Here is a 21,789-nt window from a genome sequence, read left to right on the forward strand (position 1 = left end):
GTTGTATTGCTGTACAAATTGTAAAGCCCCCTGAGTCAAATTTGTGATTTATTTATGATATTGGGCTATACATTTTTTTTTTTTTTTTTAAAATGACTACAGTGATCCTGGATGAAGCCTGCTGGGAACCCCTACTGACCACCAATCTAGCAAACACATACGGTGCAGTGTACAATGCTGCCTGCATTCTGTATCCTGTCTAATACATATTCCTAAACAAATTCATATTTTTCTCAAATTAACATACACAAAATGACACAGTAAACCTGAAGAAGTCGGGGACTCTGGTGGTCTTTAGTCTCAGAGCAGATGCCTACTTGGCCTGGTGGGTATAAATGAGCATATAAGACAGTGATTAAAGTGTTTACATATTGAATGTTGTTGTACACCCAAATAAAAATACAAAAACAAATCAAAATACTTATAACTGATCCTCCCCTCCCCCAGTGCTGAATAGATGGGGATAAACTATTACTTCATAAGGAGATAATTTGTCAATGTTGTGTTTACAGATTGTTCTGCTGCCCCCAGGTGGCCAAAATGCTTTAATAATAATAATTACAAACTTTGTTTATACTTTCAAACAAGACGTGCACCTTGGGATAAAAGGTTACGTTTTTAAAAGCCTCAATCCATGATCAACATATTATGTCAAGAGATAAGATATACTTTATTACACTGTTAAAAAAAATGTATATTTACACAATGTGCAATGAAAGTTCACATCATTTCACATTTATAAAGAATATTGCTGAGTCACTATAAATTTATAGTTAATGTCTATTTTTGGATTTTCTGTCATCAATTTACAATTAAATTCTGTAAATTCCTAAAACAGTCAAAAAATTAGGTCAACACTGTTTTTTACAAGGTTTTGTACACACCATGAAATTAATTTCACATTCAAATTTCATAATGAAAAAAACCTCACAAGGTTTTCTGTTATAAATACGGCCAATGCTATAGTAACCATACAACATGAATGTATTTTTAGAAGGTTGTGTTAATAAAAAAATATCAAAAATTGTATATTAGAGTAAATCCCACCACAAAAATGACAGGTCATTCTTTTAAAAAATAAAGTCAAATGATGGTGATTCTACAAAGTTACTGTATTTTTAGAAGGTTGTGTGAATAATAATACTTCTATGTGGACCTTTAAAGATCAAATTTTGTATGTTGTTGATAGCAAAGTATTTAAACTAATGACTGAGCAGTTATAGGAAGCGAGAAAAGCAGTCAAGCTTGTGTTTGATTAAAACCCCTCAAGCACAGTCTACTATTGACTCAGACTGATGTTATTTGTGAGCTATGTTGGCTCTGTTTCAATGTAAGTCATTTTCTGGCTGCAATACTGACTGATTACTGTGTAGCTAGTTATTGACGTCATGGATGTGGCTAAAGTTCATTTGAGGTTTTGACAAAGACAATGTGATGCTCACACAAACCAACAGCAGCAAATCAACTGTAACCATAATGTTTATGTCCTAATTTACAGTATGTGCCAGTAACATGATCTACAATCTTGTATTCAGATGGTCTAAGATTGATTGTGTCAGGATAACCTAAAACTGTTACTCACTGAGTGACCACTTGTGATTGCATTTCACCTCCTTACTTGCATTTTTCCTTTGGAAGACTTTGACTTTTGGGAGAGGACGGTTTGGGGAATGCCTTCCTATTCGTAGACTATCACACTCTGCTTCCTTCCTTACTCTCTTCCAATCTCTGTTTTCAGACTTCCTATTTCTATGGGCAACAGCACAAACAAATAACAAGCTGCTTCCTAATGATCGTCACATGCAAAGTATCATAAGAAAACATATCCTCGGTTTTTCTGAGAATTTGGCAACCTGAGAGGAGTTTCATTCTACATTTAAAATTTGACAGAGTGAGTAGTGTTAAGTGTTAGTAAAGCTTTTTTCCAATTATATATTTAGATTGGAATACTTTTGGGCCAAAAGAAAAAACAACATGCACATTTAGACCTGCATGTTGGTAAATAAGATCAACCAGTTAACTGAATAAATAAAATATAAAAAAAATGTTCTCCTGTGCTGGCACAGTGCAAATGTAGTGTGAAAGATAGATCTGGCCATGCGTGATGCTCACAAGGGTTTCAGTTGAAATTTCAGTGTGTTTCTGTTCAACAAACAGGAGTCAATGGGATTAAAATGCAGAAGTCAACACTGAGTGTGTTTACATACACAGTAGTGTCCCAGTTATGTGTTTGTATGTGTAAACATCCTTGTTTTGAGAAATACAATTATTATTAAGCTCACTCCATGAAAAGTTAATGATGAAAATGAACTGCACCTGAAGCAAATGCTATTTTTCTTTGTGTTTTACTATTATGACATACTGCATTCCTCTATTCCTCCCCTCCTCCAAGTCAAAGAAGCTTGAGTGCATTCAGGGCTGTTAAGGTTTTTTTCTTTCAGATTTTGTGTGGATCGATAATATAATAATTTGAACAGTTAGGTTATTTCATTGTTTCATGATGGAACATTTAATGTTAACATAGTTTTGTGATTATCTCGTAATTTTAAGGTTGTTGTGGCTTTAAGCCGAGGAATCCTGCAGCAACTTAAGAGGATTTCACCTGGATTCTTTTTGAATTACTACAGGAAATTGCTGTTAAAAAGTCCTACATAAATGAACTTTACATTACCCTGCAGGATTCCTGTAGGACTGTTTTTGTAAGGTAGGTGGGTCTCCAACTTGAGTGATAGCTCAGTCTCTCTGTGGTAGCTCAGTCAGCACAGAAACAGACAGATAGTGGAACCCGGATATGATAGGATCATATATACACAGATAAAGGCTGGATTGCCTACTGGGCAGAGTGGGCAACTGCCCCAGGACCCAGAACCCCAAAAGTCCCAGTTCACTGCATTTCAATTGACTTTGGCAGTTTGAAAATATTGCAAATTTGAGAATTTTTCACCACCTAAGTACAATGTCAATTTGAGCTACTACCTCTGGTCACCCAGTCATGTAGATGATCTTTGTATCAAAATATTGACATAATACCTTTATTACTTTAGTTTACACACACACTGCATATATATATGCATATCCAGATTTTCTAGGCAGAGAGCCGTCGGCCATATCGTCCTGTAAACTTTGACTGCAAAGCTGTAGAAGACAGCACGAATGCCTTTGAGAAGCTGTTATCCCCTTACAATTCATCAAAGACACACACGAGACACAGAATTCTTGGAGACAGATCAGGAAGGCTGAGATGCAACCAGGAGGAGGCTATGGCAGGCTTTTCACCCCACCATTGAGTATGGCCATTTGGAACAGGTACAAACACTTTTGCTTAGTCAGTCATAGGAGATCGTTTGTTTGAAGCATATGAACCCCTACATATCAAGTACAAATCACAGAAAGCAGGAGGTGGGGATGGAGGAACAATAGAGGCCCAACAAATGAGACTCATAACAAAATGTGTGCATGTAAACATATTCTGCTAGTACTCACTACTGAAAACCTAAAAAAGAAAAAAAAGGTAAAAAGTCCCTGCATGTCACACATATACATATAAATATATAAATATAAATATATAGATATAGATATTTATACAGGTATACTTGTGAAAGCTCCCACCCAAACACACACACTCTCACTGGCCAGTGAGGCCACATTACTGCTAAATAGCTACATTATTCCATGTAGACAACCTGCAGGACTGTTACATTGTCTTTATAATGTATCATTCCCTTTCCATACATTTGAACTATCATTTAGCTACATCTGTGGTCATTAATTCCCTCACACATGGTGCACTCCTGCAGCTTTAGAGGATCCAGTCTTAAGGTGAAAGTTATTCTCGGGTGTTTTTCTGTCATGTCATACAGGCATGACGATCCAGAAACAACTAGTGTCTGCACGGCAGTCTGCCAGCTAGCCCAGGCCAGGCAGCCAATTTTCCGGCCGTGCCCGGTTCCCGTTGCCATGGAGATGACGTCATGCTGCAGTACCGGGAGGAACGGCGCAGCCGCAGGCGGATAAAGGGAGAGGGAGAGAGAGAGAGGGAGAGAGTTTACGACGCCAGAGCAGTCCTCCGACATTCAGCCAGACTGTTGACTAGCTGAACCGGGAGGGCCAGAACCGAACACAACCGGATCCCGTCAGCTTCCCCAGTTTCTCCAGCTCTCTCTCCACACCGCAGCGACAACATGCGTGAAATCGTGCACCTACAGGCCGGGCAGTGCGGGAACCAGATTGGAGCAAAGGTATGAGAGCACACTTAGGCCTGTTATTTAACTCTCACATGCAGTCAGTTTTATGTAATTGACTGCAAGTTTATCCCTGTTGCTGCCTGCGTCGGCCGCTGGAAGAGGCCTTGCTGTCCACGGGAAATACTAAATAGGTCAACGTAATGGAAAGTGTTTGTGTGGTGGAGGCAGCGTACAATAGCATCCTTCAGGATGGGCGGTGACAGGCCGAGATATCCCCGCTGCTGTGGCTGGATGACCTTTAAATGAACGAATACATACAAGTGAGCCGATGACTGTCAACTGTGGGCCTCTGGTAGCGTCTGTTTCTGTGTGTGACATTAGACTGATCTGGCCTCTGAAATCCGAAGAGCTTTTGCTAGAAAATTGTGTGTGTGCGTGTGCGTGTGTATGTGCGTGTGCGTGTGTGTGAGGGGTGTGGTGCTCAGACACCGAATGATGCACTGGAATGCCGGCAGGCAGTTTTTCAACACACACATTAGATCATAGTTAATCATAATTAGGCCTGAAGGCTGATATTTTATCACATCCCTGCTACAATTAATAGACATTTTAAAATTCTTTAAATATCTTTCTTTGTCTTTTGTCAATGTGTGATCCAGAGGTTAATTTGAGGATGATGAATCTGAATATTTATATAATGTAAAATCCAGGGCTGCAGCTAACGATTTTACTGCAAATACATTAATTATTGATGAATCTGTTAATTGGTTGGTCAATAAAATGTCCAAAATCCCAGTTTTCAAGCCAAAGGTGACAGCCTCAGATCGTTTTGTTTTGCCCAACAAATAGTCCAAATTCTAAAAAAAAAATATATTAATAATAAAAATCAATGCACAATTATACAAAACAGAAAAGTGGCAAATCATCACATCTGAGAAGCTGAAACAAGCAAATTTTTTGCATAATAAATGACTTATGACTTAGCAAATTATGCATTATCTGAATTATTGTTCATTAATTTTCTGTTGATCAACTAATCGATTCATTGTTGCATAAATATTGATATCATGCTTTCCTGTGTTGTGATGTTAAATGTGAGTAGTTACATTCAGATTGTGTCATGCATGTTTTTATTAACTGGTCTCTGACATATCTACGCATTTACTTGTCTGTAGTTCTGGGAGGTGATCAGTGATGAGCACGGCATTGACCCAACAGGAAGCTACCATGGAGACAGCGACCTGCAGCTGGACAGAATCAATGTCTACTATAATGAGGCCTCAGGTCAGGATTGTCAAAATAAAATATTACCATATTAGTGTGCGTTTGATGTCTCAGTGTTTCCTTTTTTTAATTTAAAAAAAAAATGACACAAGTATTTGTGTTCTAGGAGGGAAGTACGTTCCGAGGGCCATCTTAGTGGATCTGGAGCCAGGAACTATGGACTCTGTCCGCTCTGGCCCTTTCGGACAGATCTTCAGACCCGACAACTTTGTTTTTGGTATGTGATCAGCTGCACCTGCACATATGTTGATTATTACATAGAAAATGGAAGGTTCATGTTAATTTTCTTAAGTTTTTCATTTTAAAAGAAAGACACATTGGTCTTATCTATAAACAGATGGACTATGGCTCAGCAGATTGTAATTAACTCCTTCTTTCCAGGCCAGAGCGGAGCGGGTAACAACTGGGCCAAGGGCCACTACACAGAGGGAGCCGAGCTGGTGGACTCGGTCATGGATGTAGTGAGGAAGGAGGCTGAGAGCTGTGACTGCCTGCAGGGTTTCCAGCTTACACACTCCCTGGGTGGTGGTACCGGCTCTGGTATGGGAACTCTGCTCATCAGCAAGATCCGTGAGGAGTACCCCGATCGTATCATGAATACCTTCAGTGTGGTGCCCTCTCCTAAGGTACAGTGATCATGTCACACTGCTTGTTGGTATTTTTCCTTTCCCTGATTTTCATTTCGCTGACCTTTGCATGTTCTGCCTTTAGGTGTCAGACACAGTGGTGGAGCCCTACAACGCCACCCTGTCTGTCCACCAGCTGGTCGAGAACACAGATGAGACTTATTGCATCGACAACGAGGCCCTGTATGACATCTGCTTCCGTACTCTCAAACTCACCACACCCACTTACGGAGACCTCAACCACCTGGTGTCTGCTACCATGAGCGGCGTGACAACTTGCCTGCGTTTCCCCGGCCAGCTCAACGCTGACCTCCGCAAACTGGCCGTCAACATGGTGCCCTTCCCCCGTCTGCACTTCTTCATGCCCGGCTTCGCCCCGCTCACCAGCAGGGGCAGCCAGCAGTACAGAGCCCTCTCTGTGCCTGAACTCACTCAGCAGATGTTCGATGCCAAGAACATGATGGCCGCCTGCGACCCCCGCCACGGCCGCTACCTGACAGTGGCCGCCGTTTTCCGTGGCCGCATGTCCATGAAGGAGGTGGACGAGCAGATGCTGAATGTGCAGAACAAGAACAGCAGCTACTTTGTCGAGTGGATCCCCAACAACGTCAAGACAGCAGTGTGCGACATCCCGCCTCGTGGGCTCAAGATGGCAGCCACCTTCATAGGCAACAGCACGGCCATCCAGGAGCTGTTCAAGCGCATCTCTGAGCAGTTCACCGCCATGTTCCGCCGCAAGGCCTTCCTCCACTGGTACACTGGCGAGGGCATGGATGAGATGGAGTTCACCGAGGCGGAGAGCAACATGAACGACTTGGTGTCCGAGTACCAACAGTACCAAGACGCCACTGCTGAGGAGGGAGAGTTCGAGGAGGAGGGAGAGGAAGAGGTGGCCTAAGGCTAAATCACTCATCGTTTCTTATCTGCACTCGTCCTAACTCCATCCATCCACTTATTTCAGTCCTACTATGCTCTGTTTCTCTCACTCTTGTATTTCCTGTTTCCTTTTCCCTCTGCCTCTCTTCGTTCTTCCATTGACAGTCCCCGTTCCTCCAGCTAGAGTGGAATTCACAGCACTAAACTGATTCTCCCGTATCAGTGCTCATATAAAGGTAGCTAACACAGGTGTGCTCGTGGTCTTTTGTCAGTGGCTTTTCTGTTCATGTTCATTCATCCTCATCAGTCAAACAGTTCCATACCTGGGCCAAGTATCCAATAAAACTGTTTAACTCGCTTGAAATTTGATCACTTGTCTAATTTGGCATTGATTGAAATAAAGTTGTTGGAAAAAAAATATCTCTTTGAGTGTTGAAAGTTCTTCTTTGTGATATATTTGGAAATTCAATACATTTTAAAACAATATACAAACAAAATAAGTGAATAATCACACTTTCTGCCATACCTTTCCAAAAATATATCAATTTTGACTAAAATACATAAGAGAGTATCAGCAACTTTTGAGGATGCCCAGTTCAGCATCCAGGGATGCCACATATGAGGCAAACCAAAATGGAGACCTGCACTGTCATCAGATTCAGCAGTTTAACTTGAACACCACAGGGAGGCAGTGTGAGATCTGTGAGTTTAGAGTCTCTGAGCAGGATGTGGCTACTTTGTTGCCTCTTTTACATGTATATGAAACCTATTACACCAAATGCTCACTTATGATGTGTGTCGTACATACTCCTTTATTGGAAAGGTGAAGGATTTTGAAGCCACTGTCCTTATGTGGAAAGCATTTACATAAATAAAATCATGTCTCTTCATATAACATATAATGCATGATCAGGCAGCAGTAGTTCTAATGGTCATTGAGCAGGATTGTTATTTATGTACCTTGATTCATTTTGCAGCTACTCATGCAGATGCACACTATTTGTTGTTAGTGTTTTGTATTTTTATTTTACCTGTTGATCTGTTGTCTACAAACTGACGAATTAAAGTTCACAGAAGCGAATATGAGAGCTTAGAGTTTTGAGAGGTAACAGACGTCACATTTGTGTTCACACACTGACACAACACACATACTGCCATGAAGCAGGAAGTGTCTTTCACTCCGGTGCTGATTGAGCAGGCTAACGTTACTGTTGCTGCTTTATATCACTGCTACATCGGAGATATGACCATCATCTAATACACCTGCTGAAGATCTCTTCCCTCCTGGACAAACATATGGACACAGTCACACTCAGACAGCATGGGATCCAGACTGAAGTAAGTTAATCGTGTCATTTTTGATCAAATGCCATCATCATCACTCTGCCCGTCAGTCTGTTCTTGTGGTTTTTATTACTTCCTCTCGCAACTGCACAGGAAGTTTCCTGTAGCGACTTTGTTGCCCTCTATAAGCTGCCATACTCTTCATGGTAAACCTGAACTTGTCTAAAGCAGAGCAAAATGTTCCCCTGTCTTTGTTACATACAACCAGCATTTGAATGTTTTAATATAATCACATTCAACTCTTTCTAAAGACCTAAATACCAGCATACAATAGATACATTAAAGTTTATCATTGTCTTTAAGATCACACCTGTTTCATAATTATCTGAGAGCAAAATCTTTTCGCTTTTGGGAAATTACAATTTAAGTAATCTGATCAATGTTTTTACTGCTATATCTCAGCGTTAGTGTCCATGTCTGGTGGGTAACACACTACAAGTTTAATCTCATATGAGTGCTGTGAACCTCTCCCCTGTCAGTCAAAACCCTGAGCGGACCTTCAACTGCTTCTTTGAAGCAACTTGCCCTGTAGCCAGAGACAAAGGTGAGCCCTCTAGCTTCTTTCTCTGCATCACACCTGTTCCAGCAAGTATCTGAAAATACTGTTTCCCAGCTTTTGTTTCAAACTCCAAATTGTACCACAAGTGTGTGATCTGCTATAGAACCATTTAGATGCGCAGAATGATTTGTCAGCAACAGAGAAGTTGATTAAAAGCGTTCCTCAAATACTTTTCCATGACTCTCTTTATTTTGTCATATGACTCAGACTACACTGACTACACCTTAAGTGGATGATTTTTTATTTTGAAAGGAACACTTCTAAATTTACTTATGCTGTATTATAAGATGATAAAATATAAAAGTCTTATAGTTAATGAAGATGTCTCTGCTGTGCCAAGAATTGCTCACACTTCCTGTCATGTGATTAGAAAAACCACACAGTCTAGTTGCACTTGAACCAGAACATGTTGTGGTGACTGACTGAGCAGCTCGGTGTGAACTGAAGGGCTTGAAAATCATACTTTTCATTAACTTGCAGCATGTATTTAATTTGTCTATTATCAATAATTAAATACTTAAATAAATACTTAATCTTCTTTCTATTTAACTCATTGTTGCCTTGATTTAAAACACTGCTATAAATCCTTTGCAAATTAAGTTTGTGTTGAGGATTAGTCTTGATGTTCATTTATTTATCAATTTAATTTAATGTTACAGATCCAGGTGTACAGTTTCAGTTTCCAGAGGACTTCAGTGATCAGGTAGCCGCTCATGTCTCCAGTTCCTGGAAACATTTACAGATTTATTGTCATATTGAAATGAACATAGCGGCTTTTTTAAAGAGATTTTTTACACAAACATTTTTCTCTTCCACTCTAGGAGTCCTGTCAAACATTGCCCAGGTTCTGCTTCCCGTATGACATACAAAGGTGAAAATAAGTTTTCCATGACTGTATTTGCTCCAGGTTACATTTGTGGCCTGATAGTTTCTATTTGTCCATCTCTCACTCCCTTACCCATTCATCTCTTCAGGGTGAGGGATGGAGTGGCTGTGCAGCACTTTACTTTTGTTCTGACTGACCTTGAGGGATGCCAGCGCTTTGGCTTCTGTCGTCTCACCAACAGCACACAGACCTGCCTTTGCATACTCAGGTACATCTAGAGTATGGATGTGAGGGAGTCACTCTCATGTCGAGTTGAACCATGCTTCTAACACCATGCTCAAACTGATTACAGTTACCTTCCATGGTTTGAAGTGTTCTACAAACTTCTCAACAACTTAGCTGATTACCTAACCAAAGGACAGGTGAGTTTCTGTTGCTCCTCAGTTATTGTCTTATACACACTCTCTTGTATGAATATGATTAACATGACTGTCATCATGTTCTCAACAGACCAATGAGATGAAAGCGCTGCTGGCTACGCTCTACAAGCAGCGCATACCACTGGCAGCTGGATCTGTCACTCTGCAGATGGTAAATCTTTAATTAGCCAATGAAAACCAGGAGTCACCCTTGACTTTATGGCCATTTACTGTCAGTGGTTAGCGTGTTGTGTTTTTTTCTGAGGGAGAGCAGCTATTGATCAGCACAGAGGTGTCTCATCCTGTTGGACACCCAGAGGGACAAGAGGGGGTGAGTCCCACAGGGGTTCATGTGGTCGAGCAGATGCAGACTAACCCCTGCTGGCTAAACCTGATGTGTGTGGACTAAAACCTTGTCACTAAGTCCTCTAATCGATTAAATCTTCAAGCCAAACTTAACACCATTTGCACTAACTGTTGAGATTCAGTATGACCTGCGGACTAATTAACTTAACCCATACAGCTGGTTGTATCTTGTGGATTTTTGTATTCAAAGAGTTTCATTCCAAAAGAAAATATCCATCACTTGAAAGAAACATTTACACATCCTAAACAATTCTATGGTGTGAAAATACAGAAAATATTATTAAAGTTGTAATCTGTAAGATTTCGGTCCTGACTGGTTTTTCGAAACTTGTGGTTACCATGGTAATAGCAAGTGTGACTTAATAGGGTACCACAAGTCTAAGAATCCTGATTTGAATCGGCTATAACTTAATACAGCTCTGTTACAGTGTAAACAGAGTGAATAGTAAACAGTGAGGCTGATATCAATTAGGTAAAATCATGCCAGATTACATGAATCCATTTGAATCTAGTACAGCAATAGCGGACTTGCTACTAACAATACAGTAGGTAGGCTAATTACTTGTAATGTAATGAATGTAATTACCTACTATTATTATTTATTATTAATTAATTATCTATCGCAGAAAAATTGCCAACCATAAATAGTATCAAACATATTTGATGATTGAAAATCTTAGGGTTTATAATTTTAGGGTTCTGTTACAACAAGATATTAGCTTGTACAATTATTTGCATCTAACAACAACATTGTTTAACAGATAGAGTTTTGGAATGAAAACCTAAAGTCTAATCCTGTAACCTGTAATGCACCCTTATCTGTATGATGCTGAAGATACTAAGCCATCTGAAAGCTAAAACACTTTCATTACATTTCCACCACTTTCTCAATAATATTTAGTTTCATTCTTTTTGATTAGGTTCCATACTTCATTGCTCCAGACCCCAGAAGCCTCCCCTCCATTCCTGAAAATGTAAGTATGTTAGATGAAACTAAACTCAGGGTTTATATCGTATATCATATATATATATATATATATATATATATATATATATACAGGGGTTTTTTGCATGCTTTGCCCATTCAAACCGATGTGTGTGTGTGTGTGTGTGTGTGTGTATGTGTGCGTGCGTTTACCAGAGGAACTTGACAGAGCTTATTGTGGCAGTAGATGTGGGGAACCTGCTCCAACTCTATGCCAGCATGCTGTTTGAGAGACGCATCATCATCTTTGCTAGCAAACTCAGCACTGTAAGACACATATTTCTCTTCTCTTATTTCTTGTAGTATTTCATTTTTATTTATTTCATTCACTGAAGCAAGTTCATTCTCTGGAAACTTACCCTGACCTATAACCATATCTGACTGCCTAAACCGAACTTTTACCCATCAACATTCACCTAACCCCAGAGACAGAAGCCACTTTAGCTTCTCTTGAATGTAGTGACACGGAAGCCACATTTCTGCTTGCTTGAAGTCACACATTGGCCACCGTATGTGGTCTAGGACAAACCACACAGGCAGACTTGTGTATCCTGTGTGTTATTATTGTCTGAAACTGTCCTCCATTTCGTGTTGTGTGTAGCTGACGTCTTGCGTGCATGCACTCAGTGCTGTGTTGTACCCCATGTACTGGCAACACATCTTCATCCCTGTCCTGCCACCTCACCTATTGGACTACTGCTGGTGAGACATCTATCAATCTATCTATCTATCTATCTATCTATCTATCTATCTATCTATCTATCTATCTATCTATCTATCTATCTATTTAACTTATCCTAGCTTATTTTATTTTATATTACAGTGCACCTATGCCATACCTAATAGGGGTCCACAGCAGTCTATCTGAGGTAAACCACAGTTTAAAATGATTATCACAAAAGTATTACCAGACCTATGAATCTATCATGTTTGTCCCCAGTCACGTACCTCTGATCATATTGTGTCTGTCCGACAGAAGGTGAGGAGTCGTGGGTTGGAGGAAGTTGTTATTCTGAACGTGGATACAAACACGCTGGAAACCCCCTTTGATGACTTTAAGAGGATACCTTCAGATGTGGTAATAAATACTGGGGTTTTTGTGGTTAAATATATACATGTATCTTTGTTGGTGCCCCTTAACACTTTGTCACTTTTTTTATATTAAGGAAAGTATGACTAGAGTCTGTACCAGAATCAGGCGATACTGGTTAGTTAAGGTTTATTGTTGTCCTGGTGACTTGACCATAACACACATACTGTAGATCTTAGCTGCAATGTGAGGGGTCAGGGACCTTTGCTAGATTTCCAAATTAGGCAAAATGACACATTTCTCTTGATTGATGTTACATATATAAATGTAATGTAAATGTCTCCAGATGTCCGGGCTGAAGATGTGTTTGAAGCGTCAGGCAGTGTCTCCCGGCTGTGGTGTCTCAAGGGCCTTCCTGAAAGCTCAGGCTCTGCTGTTTGGAGGCTACAGGGATGCGCTGCAGGCCAGTGCGGTGAGAATGGCTTGTTGCCTTTACTAAGACTGATTTTAAATAGTATAAATGATAAGTAAAAGTTGATAGTTTGTAAACATGTACAGAAAAAAATGTGCATTGTCAAACTGCAGCTCTGTATGACTATTAGGACCAGACAGTAGGCCTACAGTATATGTGTTTTTTGTTCTCATTCTTCTCTTTTGTTGTGCATATTGCTCTCTCTTTTTTGCAGGAGGATGAAATGTGGTTCAGTGAGGCGCTGTTTTTAGATCACAAGTCCCCCACTATGAGGCAGTTTCTACAGAGTGCTGTTCATTTACAGTTTTTCAAACAGGTACACAGATTTTCTGTTCAGTTACTGCCCTCTGCTGGATAGATACTGTAATTATAACATATACGTCTGGTTAAACTTGTAACTCAAAGCTCAGGTTTATACAGGTACAGTATTTACTGGAGAAATGCTTTTTCAGTGAAATGTTGCAGCAGGTTTAGTTTTTTATTTTTATTTTATTTCTATTTCATGCAAAACATCTGGCCCATTCCACAAGGGCTTACAAGACACCACTATTTTACAAAACATGTATCTTACGGTAATACAAAGACAACAGCATATACAAAAGCATGTGGAAAAAGAAAAGAAAAGAAAGAAAATTAATAAATGTGTCAGTCTTCCTCTGATACTTTTTTTTTTTAGGGAACTGAGGTCTGTTTCACCAAATTTGCAACATGCACGGCGCTATTTGCTGCATGAGATCATTTCCTCTCGTGTTAATTTTGACATGTTTCCCTCATCAAAACAAAAGTCATACTTGCAACCCATGCAAGAGCATGAGAGCAAGAGCAATACAGGATTCACTAATGTATCTTCAATTTGCAAACAGACATCATTTGTGAAACATGACCACCACCGTTAGCTTGCCTTTGTGAAACAGGCCCCATACAAAGCTGATGTGAAGCCAAAGTCATCCTTTTGTTAAATTAGTGAGTATTGTCATGTCATATACAATATTTTCATCAGTAATATATTTATGTATATATATATTTTCAGTTCATTGATGGCCGCCTGGATATTCTGAACGCAGGGAAGGAACCAGATGACCTCTTTGAGGAGGAAATCCTTAAGTGTGGAACAACAGCAGGTGTGTATCTTTTGCATGTATGTATGTTTTGTGGTGGTGTGATGTGACTTTTTTTTGACTCACTCATCCACTTTACTTTGTATTTATGTCTGTTTGCAGGAAAAAGCAAATCTTATCAACAGTTAGTTGGTAATTTAAAGGTAGGTTCATTTAAACATTGTTGAAACAAACATTGCATTGGTTCCCATCTTGTTGGAAAGTACAACACGGATGCATTTCTGCTTTTGACAGAAAGGGGGAGGAGCGTTAATACTCAACATGAAGTCCAAAGCAAACATAAGGGTGAGTACAAGCTGAGGACTTTTTGCTGGGAGGAAGAGAAGTTTGTTTTGCACAATTGAATTCTATCTATGTTACCAAAACAACTGAAACTCTTTTTAATATCTCCCAGGCCAAAGGTCTTGCCAAGTCTGGTTTGAAAAACCTGCTGATGCACAAGGTGGGCACATGTGTATGTGGGTACATGATTTGACTAGTACAAATTCAGCTGTGGTTGTAATACTTTTTCCTTGTGTTTGTGTGTGTATGTGTGTAAAATACAGACTCACAATGAAGAGCACACCCTTCAGAGAGGTGGATCAGTGTCACACCGCTGTGCCAAATCTGAATGTCTCCAGAACCGCCTTCCAATCACACAACACTTTGGGAAAGTGAGTTCTGTCTCACTCTTCAAAACCATTTGGAACAATCCCACATCTCATTTTCATCTCATTCATTTTAAATGTCTTATAAAACCACTACACCTTCCACATGTATCTTCATCATCAACTAATCTTCCTCTCTGTTGTCTCACACTGCTTCTTTGTGCTGTTTTGTACTTTTCATTGCTTCATCTCTATCACTTTATTGTGTTTCGCCCCCAACATTTGTTTGTTGGGGGACGTCTCTTTGCTTTGTTACTATGTTGCTCATGTCAGTCACGTCCTCGTCGACCTATTTACAAATCTAGTGCTTCCAGAGATATGGACAACATGGACACTGGAGATGCATGGGATGGGTGAGAAACGAAGAGACAGAGAAATGAAAAACCTCCCAAAAAAAGAATATATAGCATGAATATATATGTATTTCCTTGTTTTTGCCATTCTGTTTGTTATCTCTGTGTCATCAGAGCTGTGTCTGGGCCTGTGGCTGAGCCTGATCTTCAGAGGGATGAAGAAGAGGGGGAAGATTCACTGCTGTGTGACGCGGAGGAGATGGATCTGCTTGGGGAGATCTTTGACACACTTAGCACCCGAAGCTCCCACGAACGCGGCTTGCTGTACGGCACACGCAGCCTGGATCTGTTTGGACTGGACAGTCATGACTATATTACAAAGGTAAGAAAATGGGGAACTGACACACACACAGACACAAATACATATTTGATGTCTGTAATTTCTGGCCTAACATTGGCTTTTGTTATGTTTTCCAGCGCAGTCAAGCCAACCCGAGCCAGGAGAGCCTGTCTCTGTCCATCAGTGGCAGTGGCAGCCTGCACAGCTGGAATGTAGAAACTACAGAAGAAGTGTCAGACCTGACAGAGGACTCTAATTGGCTGTGCCTCGACACAAGCGTACCAGAAGAGGGATCAGAAAGTCTGCTGGTAGCGTGTGAAATGGGGGAACAAGAAGAGAGACAGGGGGAGGCCAGAGAAAAACAGGAAGAAGTGAAGGTAGCAATAAATGGGAACCAAGGAGAGGAAATAGATGACAGAAATAACTCTAAGGAAGTGAAGTTAGAGGAAGAGACAAAGAAAGAAGATCCGGAAAGGAGAGTGAGTCTTGAAGAAGGCCCTATGATAGAAACAGTCAAGCAGCGAAAGGATGAAGAGTTGAGAGAAAAGAAAAATCAGAGTGAAGAGGTAGTTGAGGGACACGAGACAGAAAAAGGAACAAATGAAATGCAAAACGATGTAGCAAGGGAAGAAGAAGGAAAAGAGAAACTGGAAGAGCAAAGTAAAGAGGCCACAGAATCTTTAAACAAACTTATGAAACTGAATCCCAAGTGTGACCATCGTCCTGACACTGTGGAACAACAGCAAGGACAGGAGGAGACACTCAATCTGAAAACAGCAGGTTCTGCTGGGCCTCAGAGTCTCGCTGCTGACCTAACACCTCCGGCAGGCCAGGAAATAAGGGGTGAAGTAGCAGTAAAAAAAGAAGAGCAGGAAATGACACAGACCCCCTCTCCTAAAGTCCTATCTGCTGTTGCACGCTCCAAGTCTCAGGGACCCAGCCAAGGCTTCCAGGTGAAGTCCAGGACCAAGGGTTTGGCTGAACCTGAGAGACCTTGCAGCACGTTTCGCAGCAAGGAGAACACACAAACTCACGCGTCATGTGACTCAAATACCCGATCAGAAGCTAGCAGCTGCTCCAAAGCACATGAGGAGGAAGACCCATCTCCAATTATCAAAGTGTCTGAACTTAAGAAGAGATTTGAGGCTTAATGTGTAGGCCCCAGACTGGCTGGCAGGTTGCCTTATTGAGATTTTGCAAATGTTTAAACAGATTTTTGTGTCTTGTCTTAATTTTGTGCACTTGTCGAATTGCACTCAGGATTGAGGCATCTACAAAGCATGGGTGAAATAAGAAATGCATTTTGTATCTGTGAGGACAAAACATGTTTTGCACACATCATGTACTTTGTCATGGCCCACATGTCATTGTAACATTAATATTTTCTACAAATGTATGTGCGTGAGAGAGATATACGCTCTCCATCAGCTACTTCCCCCAACAAAAACTGACAAATTCCGAGGATAATCATTTCATTGTTGGTAACTCTTCACACAGATTTTGAATAAATGAATTCATAAAATAAACATTTTGAACATGTATGTTTTCCCCTTTTGCTCCAGGATAAGGTAAAGAAAGAGCAGTAGTACTAGATGTGCACATTCCTGGTTTATTAACAGAACACCTTGTGTATCATACATACTGCTTCTTAGTAAAAGTGCATCGCAGTCATAGTGTTCCTAATCAACATTCTTCCTAACAAGAAATAGTGTAATACATGTTTTATATATAAATACACAGAACACACAATACAATGACAGACAAACAAATACAAAACATACTTCAGCAAGTCCCTTATGTGGCAGAGTAAAGGGAGTGACTTCTTCAGATGAGGGAATACAACAGTGAGCAAAATATCCACATTCAAATAACACACATTTCCTCTTCTCATGCGGTGAAACCGGTGATAGAATTGATCAGATCTGATCAGTCTTTCTGTTGTCACTGTGAATAAAAAGTTTCAGCATTTACCTTGTTGGATCATCCCAGAGGACAGGAGGTATTAATCCACAGGCTTACACGTTGAGAGTGAAGTGAAACTGAATGTGGTGCAAAAAGTATGCAAGGCCACTTTTATGCGTTCATTATATGAGGCGTTCTTCTTTGGGCAATGGTAGAGGCAGGCCTGGCTTTTCAGATCCTGCTGATCCTGCCTGCTTTCTCTCCTCTGAGCTGGGATGGTATGTTCCCTCCATCCTCCTTTTCTTCCTGATGACGCACAGCAGCAGCAGCAGAACCAAGCTGAGCAGGGACAGCGCGGTGCTGACCAACGCTGACACTGTATGTGAGATTAATATCTGCATCACTGTGGTGACAGACAGCTGCGGAGGGAATCACACACACACAGGTCAGCCTGTCAGAGGGGTCAATAAATGCATGACCTCAAATTAAACCACTGATGAGCACATGCAACATGTCAATTAAAGTTTCTGTGATGCTTTTCTGTCCCATAATTTCCAAATAATTTTCCTGATGTTTCATAGAACTAACTATGTAATTTGGTACTATAATACTGTATAACAATATAATCCCCATATTAGTAAAATACTACTTATATGGGGAAAATAGAGACAGTGCTAAGTTGGTACACTTCAAAGTGAAAGCATAACATTTGGAGGACAGCAATTCAGCTGAACATGCAGAAATGTGAAATTTGTCTACAGGCAAGCATATAATTCAACACAGAATAAAGTTCCTTATAATAAATTGATAATTAATTAATATTTTCATGGGTCTATAATTTTTGCTGTTGAGGAATTTATTATAATTTGTTCCAAAATACACAGTTCTTTCCAGGAAACCTGCTTTTACAAAATGACTGATCCAAGGGAGGACAAAAAGCATTACCAAAGTAACAGGGATTATTCAAAACTCACCTCCCTGAGGAATAAAAAGTGTCAATCAGGGCTGCTAGACCTGAGATCTTACATCTGGACAGACAGAATACAGCTGGACACAAGAAGATGGTGGGGCATCTGAAAACACACACACACACACACACACACACACACACACACACACACACAAACACACACACACAAAACAACAGACAAATCAGGGATTAATCAGATGGATCCTACTAGATACTGTCTGAGATTTTATGTGCCAGGGGAGAAAAAAAACTAATCTCTTAGGCTGGTCAGAATTTCATTCAATATGAAATTGTAAAATGTAGTAAATTGTTTGTGTTAAAGCACATCACATAAAAACCAGCTGCTTCTAAACTGGCGCCGGCTTTTTCACAACCAGATGACCTGAGTGACCTGAAAGACTCATGACTGTAGAAAACTTTATTGTCACACCATCCACACATCCATATACAGTACAAGTACACGGTAGGGATGAAACTCAGTTTCTCTGTGGCCAGTGGTGCCACAATAAACATTTAAGCAACGTAACTGTTAAAAGGTGTACTACGCAGGATTTGCCTGTTGGTGTTTGTAAACACACCATATTCAAAGTTGGCCCCTCCTCCTGAGCAAGCGATAGAGAGAGAGAGAGAGAGTGCAGCGGTGGTCGAGCAAGATAAGAGAGTGAATACAGGGGTGAGTGGCGCTGGCGAGAACAAAGCCATGAATCACATAAATAAAACTTTATTTTCTGATTGTTTCACAGCATTTATGTTCTAAAGCGCAAATAAACACACCCACACCTCCACACAACCCTGCAGGAAGGTGCTGCATTGCCGGATTTTATGTGAATGCAGAGCTTCATCCTGTCCGCTGTGGCCTCTCTGCTCTGTGTATGTGTAGCTCAGCCCCGTCCTCGGTCAAGCAGACACACAGACCTGCAGCTCTTTATACATCCATGACATAGAGACAGAGAGCAGAGCGGAGCAGAGGAGAGAGACAGAGACAGTGATGTAACCTGGTTGCTACGCCACGAGTCCCGACCTCACACCCTGCACGCGGTTATTGACTGGGGGCTACACACCCACCGCCCAAAGATGGACGCCCAAAAATGAACATAACAAAAGAAAATAAGAAAATACAGGCAGAGGGCAGAGTCTCTGCAGATACACTGCCACATGCTTCTGGTGGGTCATAAGTGATGATTGAGGGGGGATTACTTTTGTATGAGTCTATACATTGGTTTTTAGGAAAATCCTGCATAGTACATTTAAAGAAATATGTTTCTTTTAGGCCTCTGAGAGCTTTGAATACCAGAAAAAGATCTTATCAATTCTAACACTGGCTGGACGACAGCTAAAATATTTAAGAAGAAAGATTATGTCTGTGTGTCATGACTTAGTCAAGACAAGAACTGAAGTATTCTGGATAAGCTGTAAATGAATTGCTCTAAAATCCTCTTTGAGACAAAAAAAAATGGCAGCATATTGTTGCCTGATGTGTGCAGAGACATCCCTCAATATGCTGTAGTCCAGACCAGACCAGTCCAACACCAGAAAGTGTAGCCTCAAAAGGCTCAAAAGTTACGACATAGTTGAATTAACATTTCTGACACACACAACCAAGTTTCTTTTCAATGTGTTTCACAAAAGGTAATATTTACAGCAAATCTGTTGTACTGGATTGCATTACACTCTTCAGGGGGTGTTGAATTTTCTGCTAAGTGAGTGTATTATTGCCAAAAGGCCAAGAAACCACAGACACTGCACATTGACCTAAACAGCAGTGGAAAAGAGAAGAAATGCTGATTTATACAATACTGTGTGAGTACAACAATCAAAGCAAGAAGCATTGAAGCTGAAACAAGTCAATGCCTCAATTGTCAACAGAATATTAACATTTATCATTATAAATATACCATAAATCAGTTTGTTCCAGCCTCACAAATGTGAAGATCTGCTGCTTTCTTTGGATCTCGGGTTCCAGGTAGCTGTGATTGGCATGTTTCTTCATTTCCTGATATTAGAGCTGCAATGATTAGTTGATTAAATGAGTAGTCAATTTACAGAAAATTCATATGCTACTATTTTGATAATCAATTCATTATTGAAGTCAATTTTTCCAAGCAGAAATGCCAAATGTTTGCTGGTTGCAGCTTCTCAAATGTGAGGATTATAAGTTTGTCTGTTTCATACATCACAGTAAACTGAATATCTTTGGATTTTTGACTGTTGATCGAACAAAACAAGACATCTGAAGACGTCACCATGGACTAAAACAGACATTTTCACCATTTTCTATGTTATACAAAACAATCAATTGATTAACTGAAAAAATAATCAGCAGATGAACCTAAAATAGTAGTAGTAATAATAATAATAATAATAATAATAATAATAATAATAATGATAATAATAATAATAATAACAATAATCGATTTTTTTTTTAATTATAAGTCTGCATTTCAAAAACGTTACTTCTCCATCTCATATGATAACCTTGATCACCACAGACTGGGAAGAGTGTAAATTATAAATTGAAATGTAATCCTCAAATGGGCAACAACACGGACAGGAAACGTACCAAAAGTACAGAATAAATCCTGGTAGGAGCCATAGAGATAAGAAAATACCATTGATTAGGAGGATAAGAAAGTACACTAAACTCACCATAGAAGTCCTTACAGAGACATTAAAAGCAGATACTTCTTTTCTTAATAATGAAAAAGATGTAAAGCTTCTGTACATCGACCTATTCAGACAGAAAAGGGCCTATTTTGTCCATGATCGGTAAACTAATTACACTGACACACCCACATTTAGTTTTATGTTGCCACAGGCGGATGCATGTCTCCGCACGGCGGAATGTAGGTCCTGCTACACCTGTTTAACCGGTGGCCTCTCAGATCAGGTGAGTCTGCTGCTGCAACGAAGTAACAAGTGAAACTACAAGTAGAGAAATGAAGCAGTTCCTGAGGGCTCTCTGACTCGACGCTGTTTCAATAGTGGGTCGCCTCCTTGACTACACTAAGTTTTCTTTTGAAGGAAAAAAAAAGTAGTGAATTCAGTGAGAGTTACCTGGTCTGTTATGAGGTGTCAAGGTGAGATGACTCGCGTGTCCCGTGGTGAGTCTTGGTTCAAAGTACAATGTGGAGCGGAAATGACAAAACGCCAGGGTTCGAGGTGTTACCTGAAGCTATTTTCTCCCACGCTCACCTACCTGTCCATATGCAAATGAGCTTGGTCACGTGCACACCCAGCGCCAATCAGAAACAGCTGCTTATCTCTCTCTCTCTCTCTCTCTCTCTCTCTCTCTCTCTCTCTCAAACACACACACACACACACACACAGTTGTGTTTCCATCACTTCAGAGGACATTACGTTGACCTACATTCATTTCCTTGAGACTTATCCTAACCCTAACCCTAACCCTAACCTTAACATAAGCCTAAACTAACCTTAACTTTAAACCAAGTCTTCACCCTAAAAGCGATTATTTACGGTAAGGTGACTTGCTTTTTGTCCCCATAAGGACGGCGAGTCCCCACAACATGACTGTGTAAACAGATTTA

At 40.3% G+C, this 21,789-nt stretch overlaps 2 protein-coding genes across 4 annotated transcripts; both read left to right on the forward strand.

Annotated features, from left to right (window-relative positions):
- Positions 1-3,985: 3,985 nt before the first annotated feature.
- LOC121880729 (tubulin beta-4B chain-like) lies at positions 3,986-7,390 on the forward strand. The gene is made up of 5 exons (XM_042388215.1): positions 3,986-4,238; positions 5,360-5,468; positions 5,575-5,685; positions 5,850-6,094; positions 6,180-7,390. Exons 1-5 carry the CDS (start codon positions 4,182-4,184, stop codon positions 6,990-6,992), a joined length of 1,335 nt encoding a protein of 444 aa, XP_042244149.1. The 5' UTR covers positions 3,986-4,181; the 3' UTR covers positions 6,993-7,390.
- Positions 7,391-8,156: 766 nt separating this feature from the next.
- dennd1c (DENN domain containing 1C) lies at positions 8,157-17,446 on the forward strand. 3 transcript variants are annotated; one of them, XM_042395037.1, is made up of 23 exons: positions 8,157-8,308; positions 8,794-8,858; positions 9,533-9,576; positions 9,695-9,744; positions 9,848-9,967; positions 10,052-10,121; positions 10,210-10,290; positions 10,384-10,449; positions 11,405-11,458; positions 11,626-11,736; positions 12,071-12,171; positions 12,293-12,338; positions 12,446-12,547; positions 12,846-12,971; positions 13,186-13,287; positions 14,002-14,092; positions 14,192-14,232; positions 14,324-14,374; positions 14,484-14,531; positions 14,635-14,742; positions 15,010-15,089; positions 15,204-15,411; positions 15,507-17,446. In XM_042395037.1, the coding sequence occupies exons 1-23, from the start codon at positions 8,292-8,294 to the stop codon at positions 16,518-16,520; spliced, it is 2,796 nt and encodes a 931-aa protein (XP_042250971.1). In that variant the 5' UTR covers positions 8,157-8,291; the 3' UTR covers positions 16,521-17,446. The 3 variants fall into 3 exon arrangements, with proteins under 3 accessions (XP_042250971.1, XP_042250981.1, XP_042250988.1); XM_042395047.1 differs by having other exon boundaries at positions 12,449-12,547; XM_042395054.1 differs by lacking the exon at positions 10,384-10,449.
- The last annotated feature ends 4,343 nt before the right edge of the window (positions 17,447-21,789 follow it).

The sequence above is a fragment of the Thunnus maccoyii genome, chromosome 2 (genome assembly GCF_910596095.1).
Source record: "Thunnus maccoyii chromosome 2, fThuMac1.1, whole genome shotgun sequence".
Classification (NCBI taxonomy): domain Eukaryota; kingdom Metazoa; phylum Chordata; class Actinopteri; order Scombriformes; family Scombridae; genus Thunnus; species Thunnus maccoyii.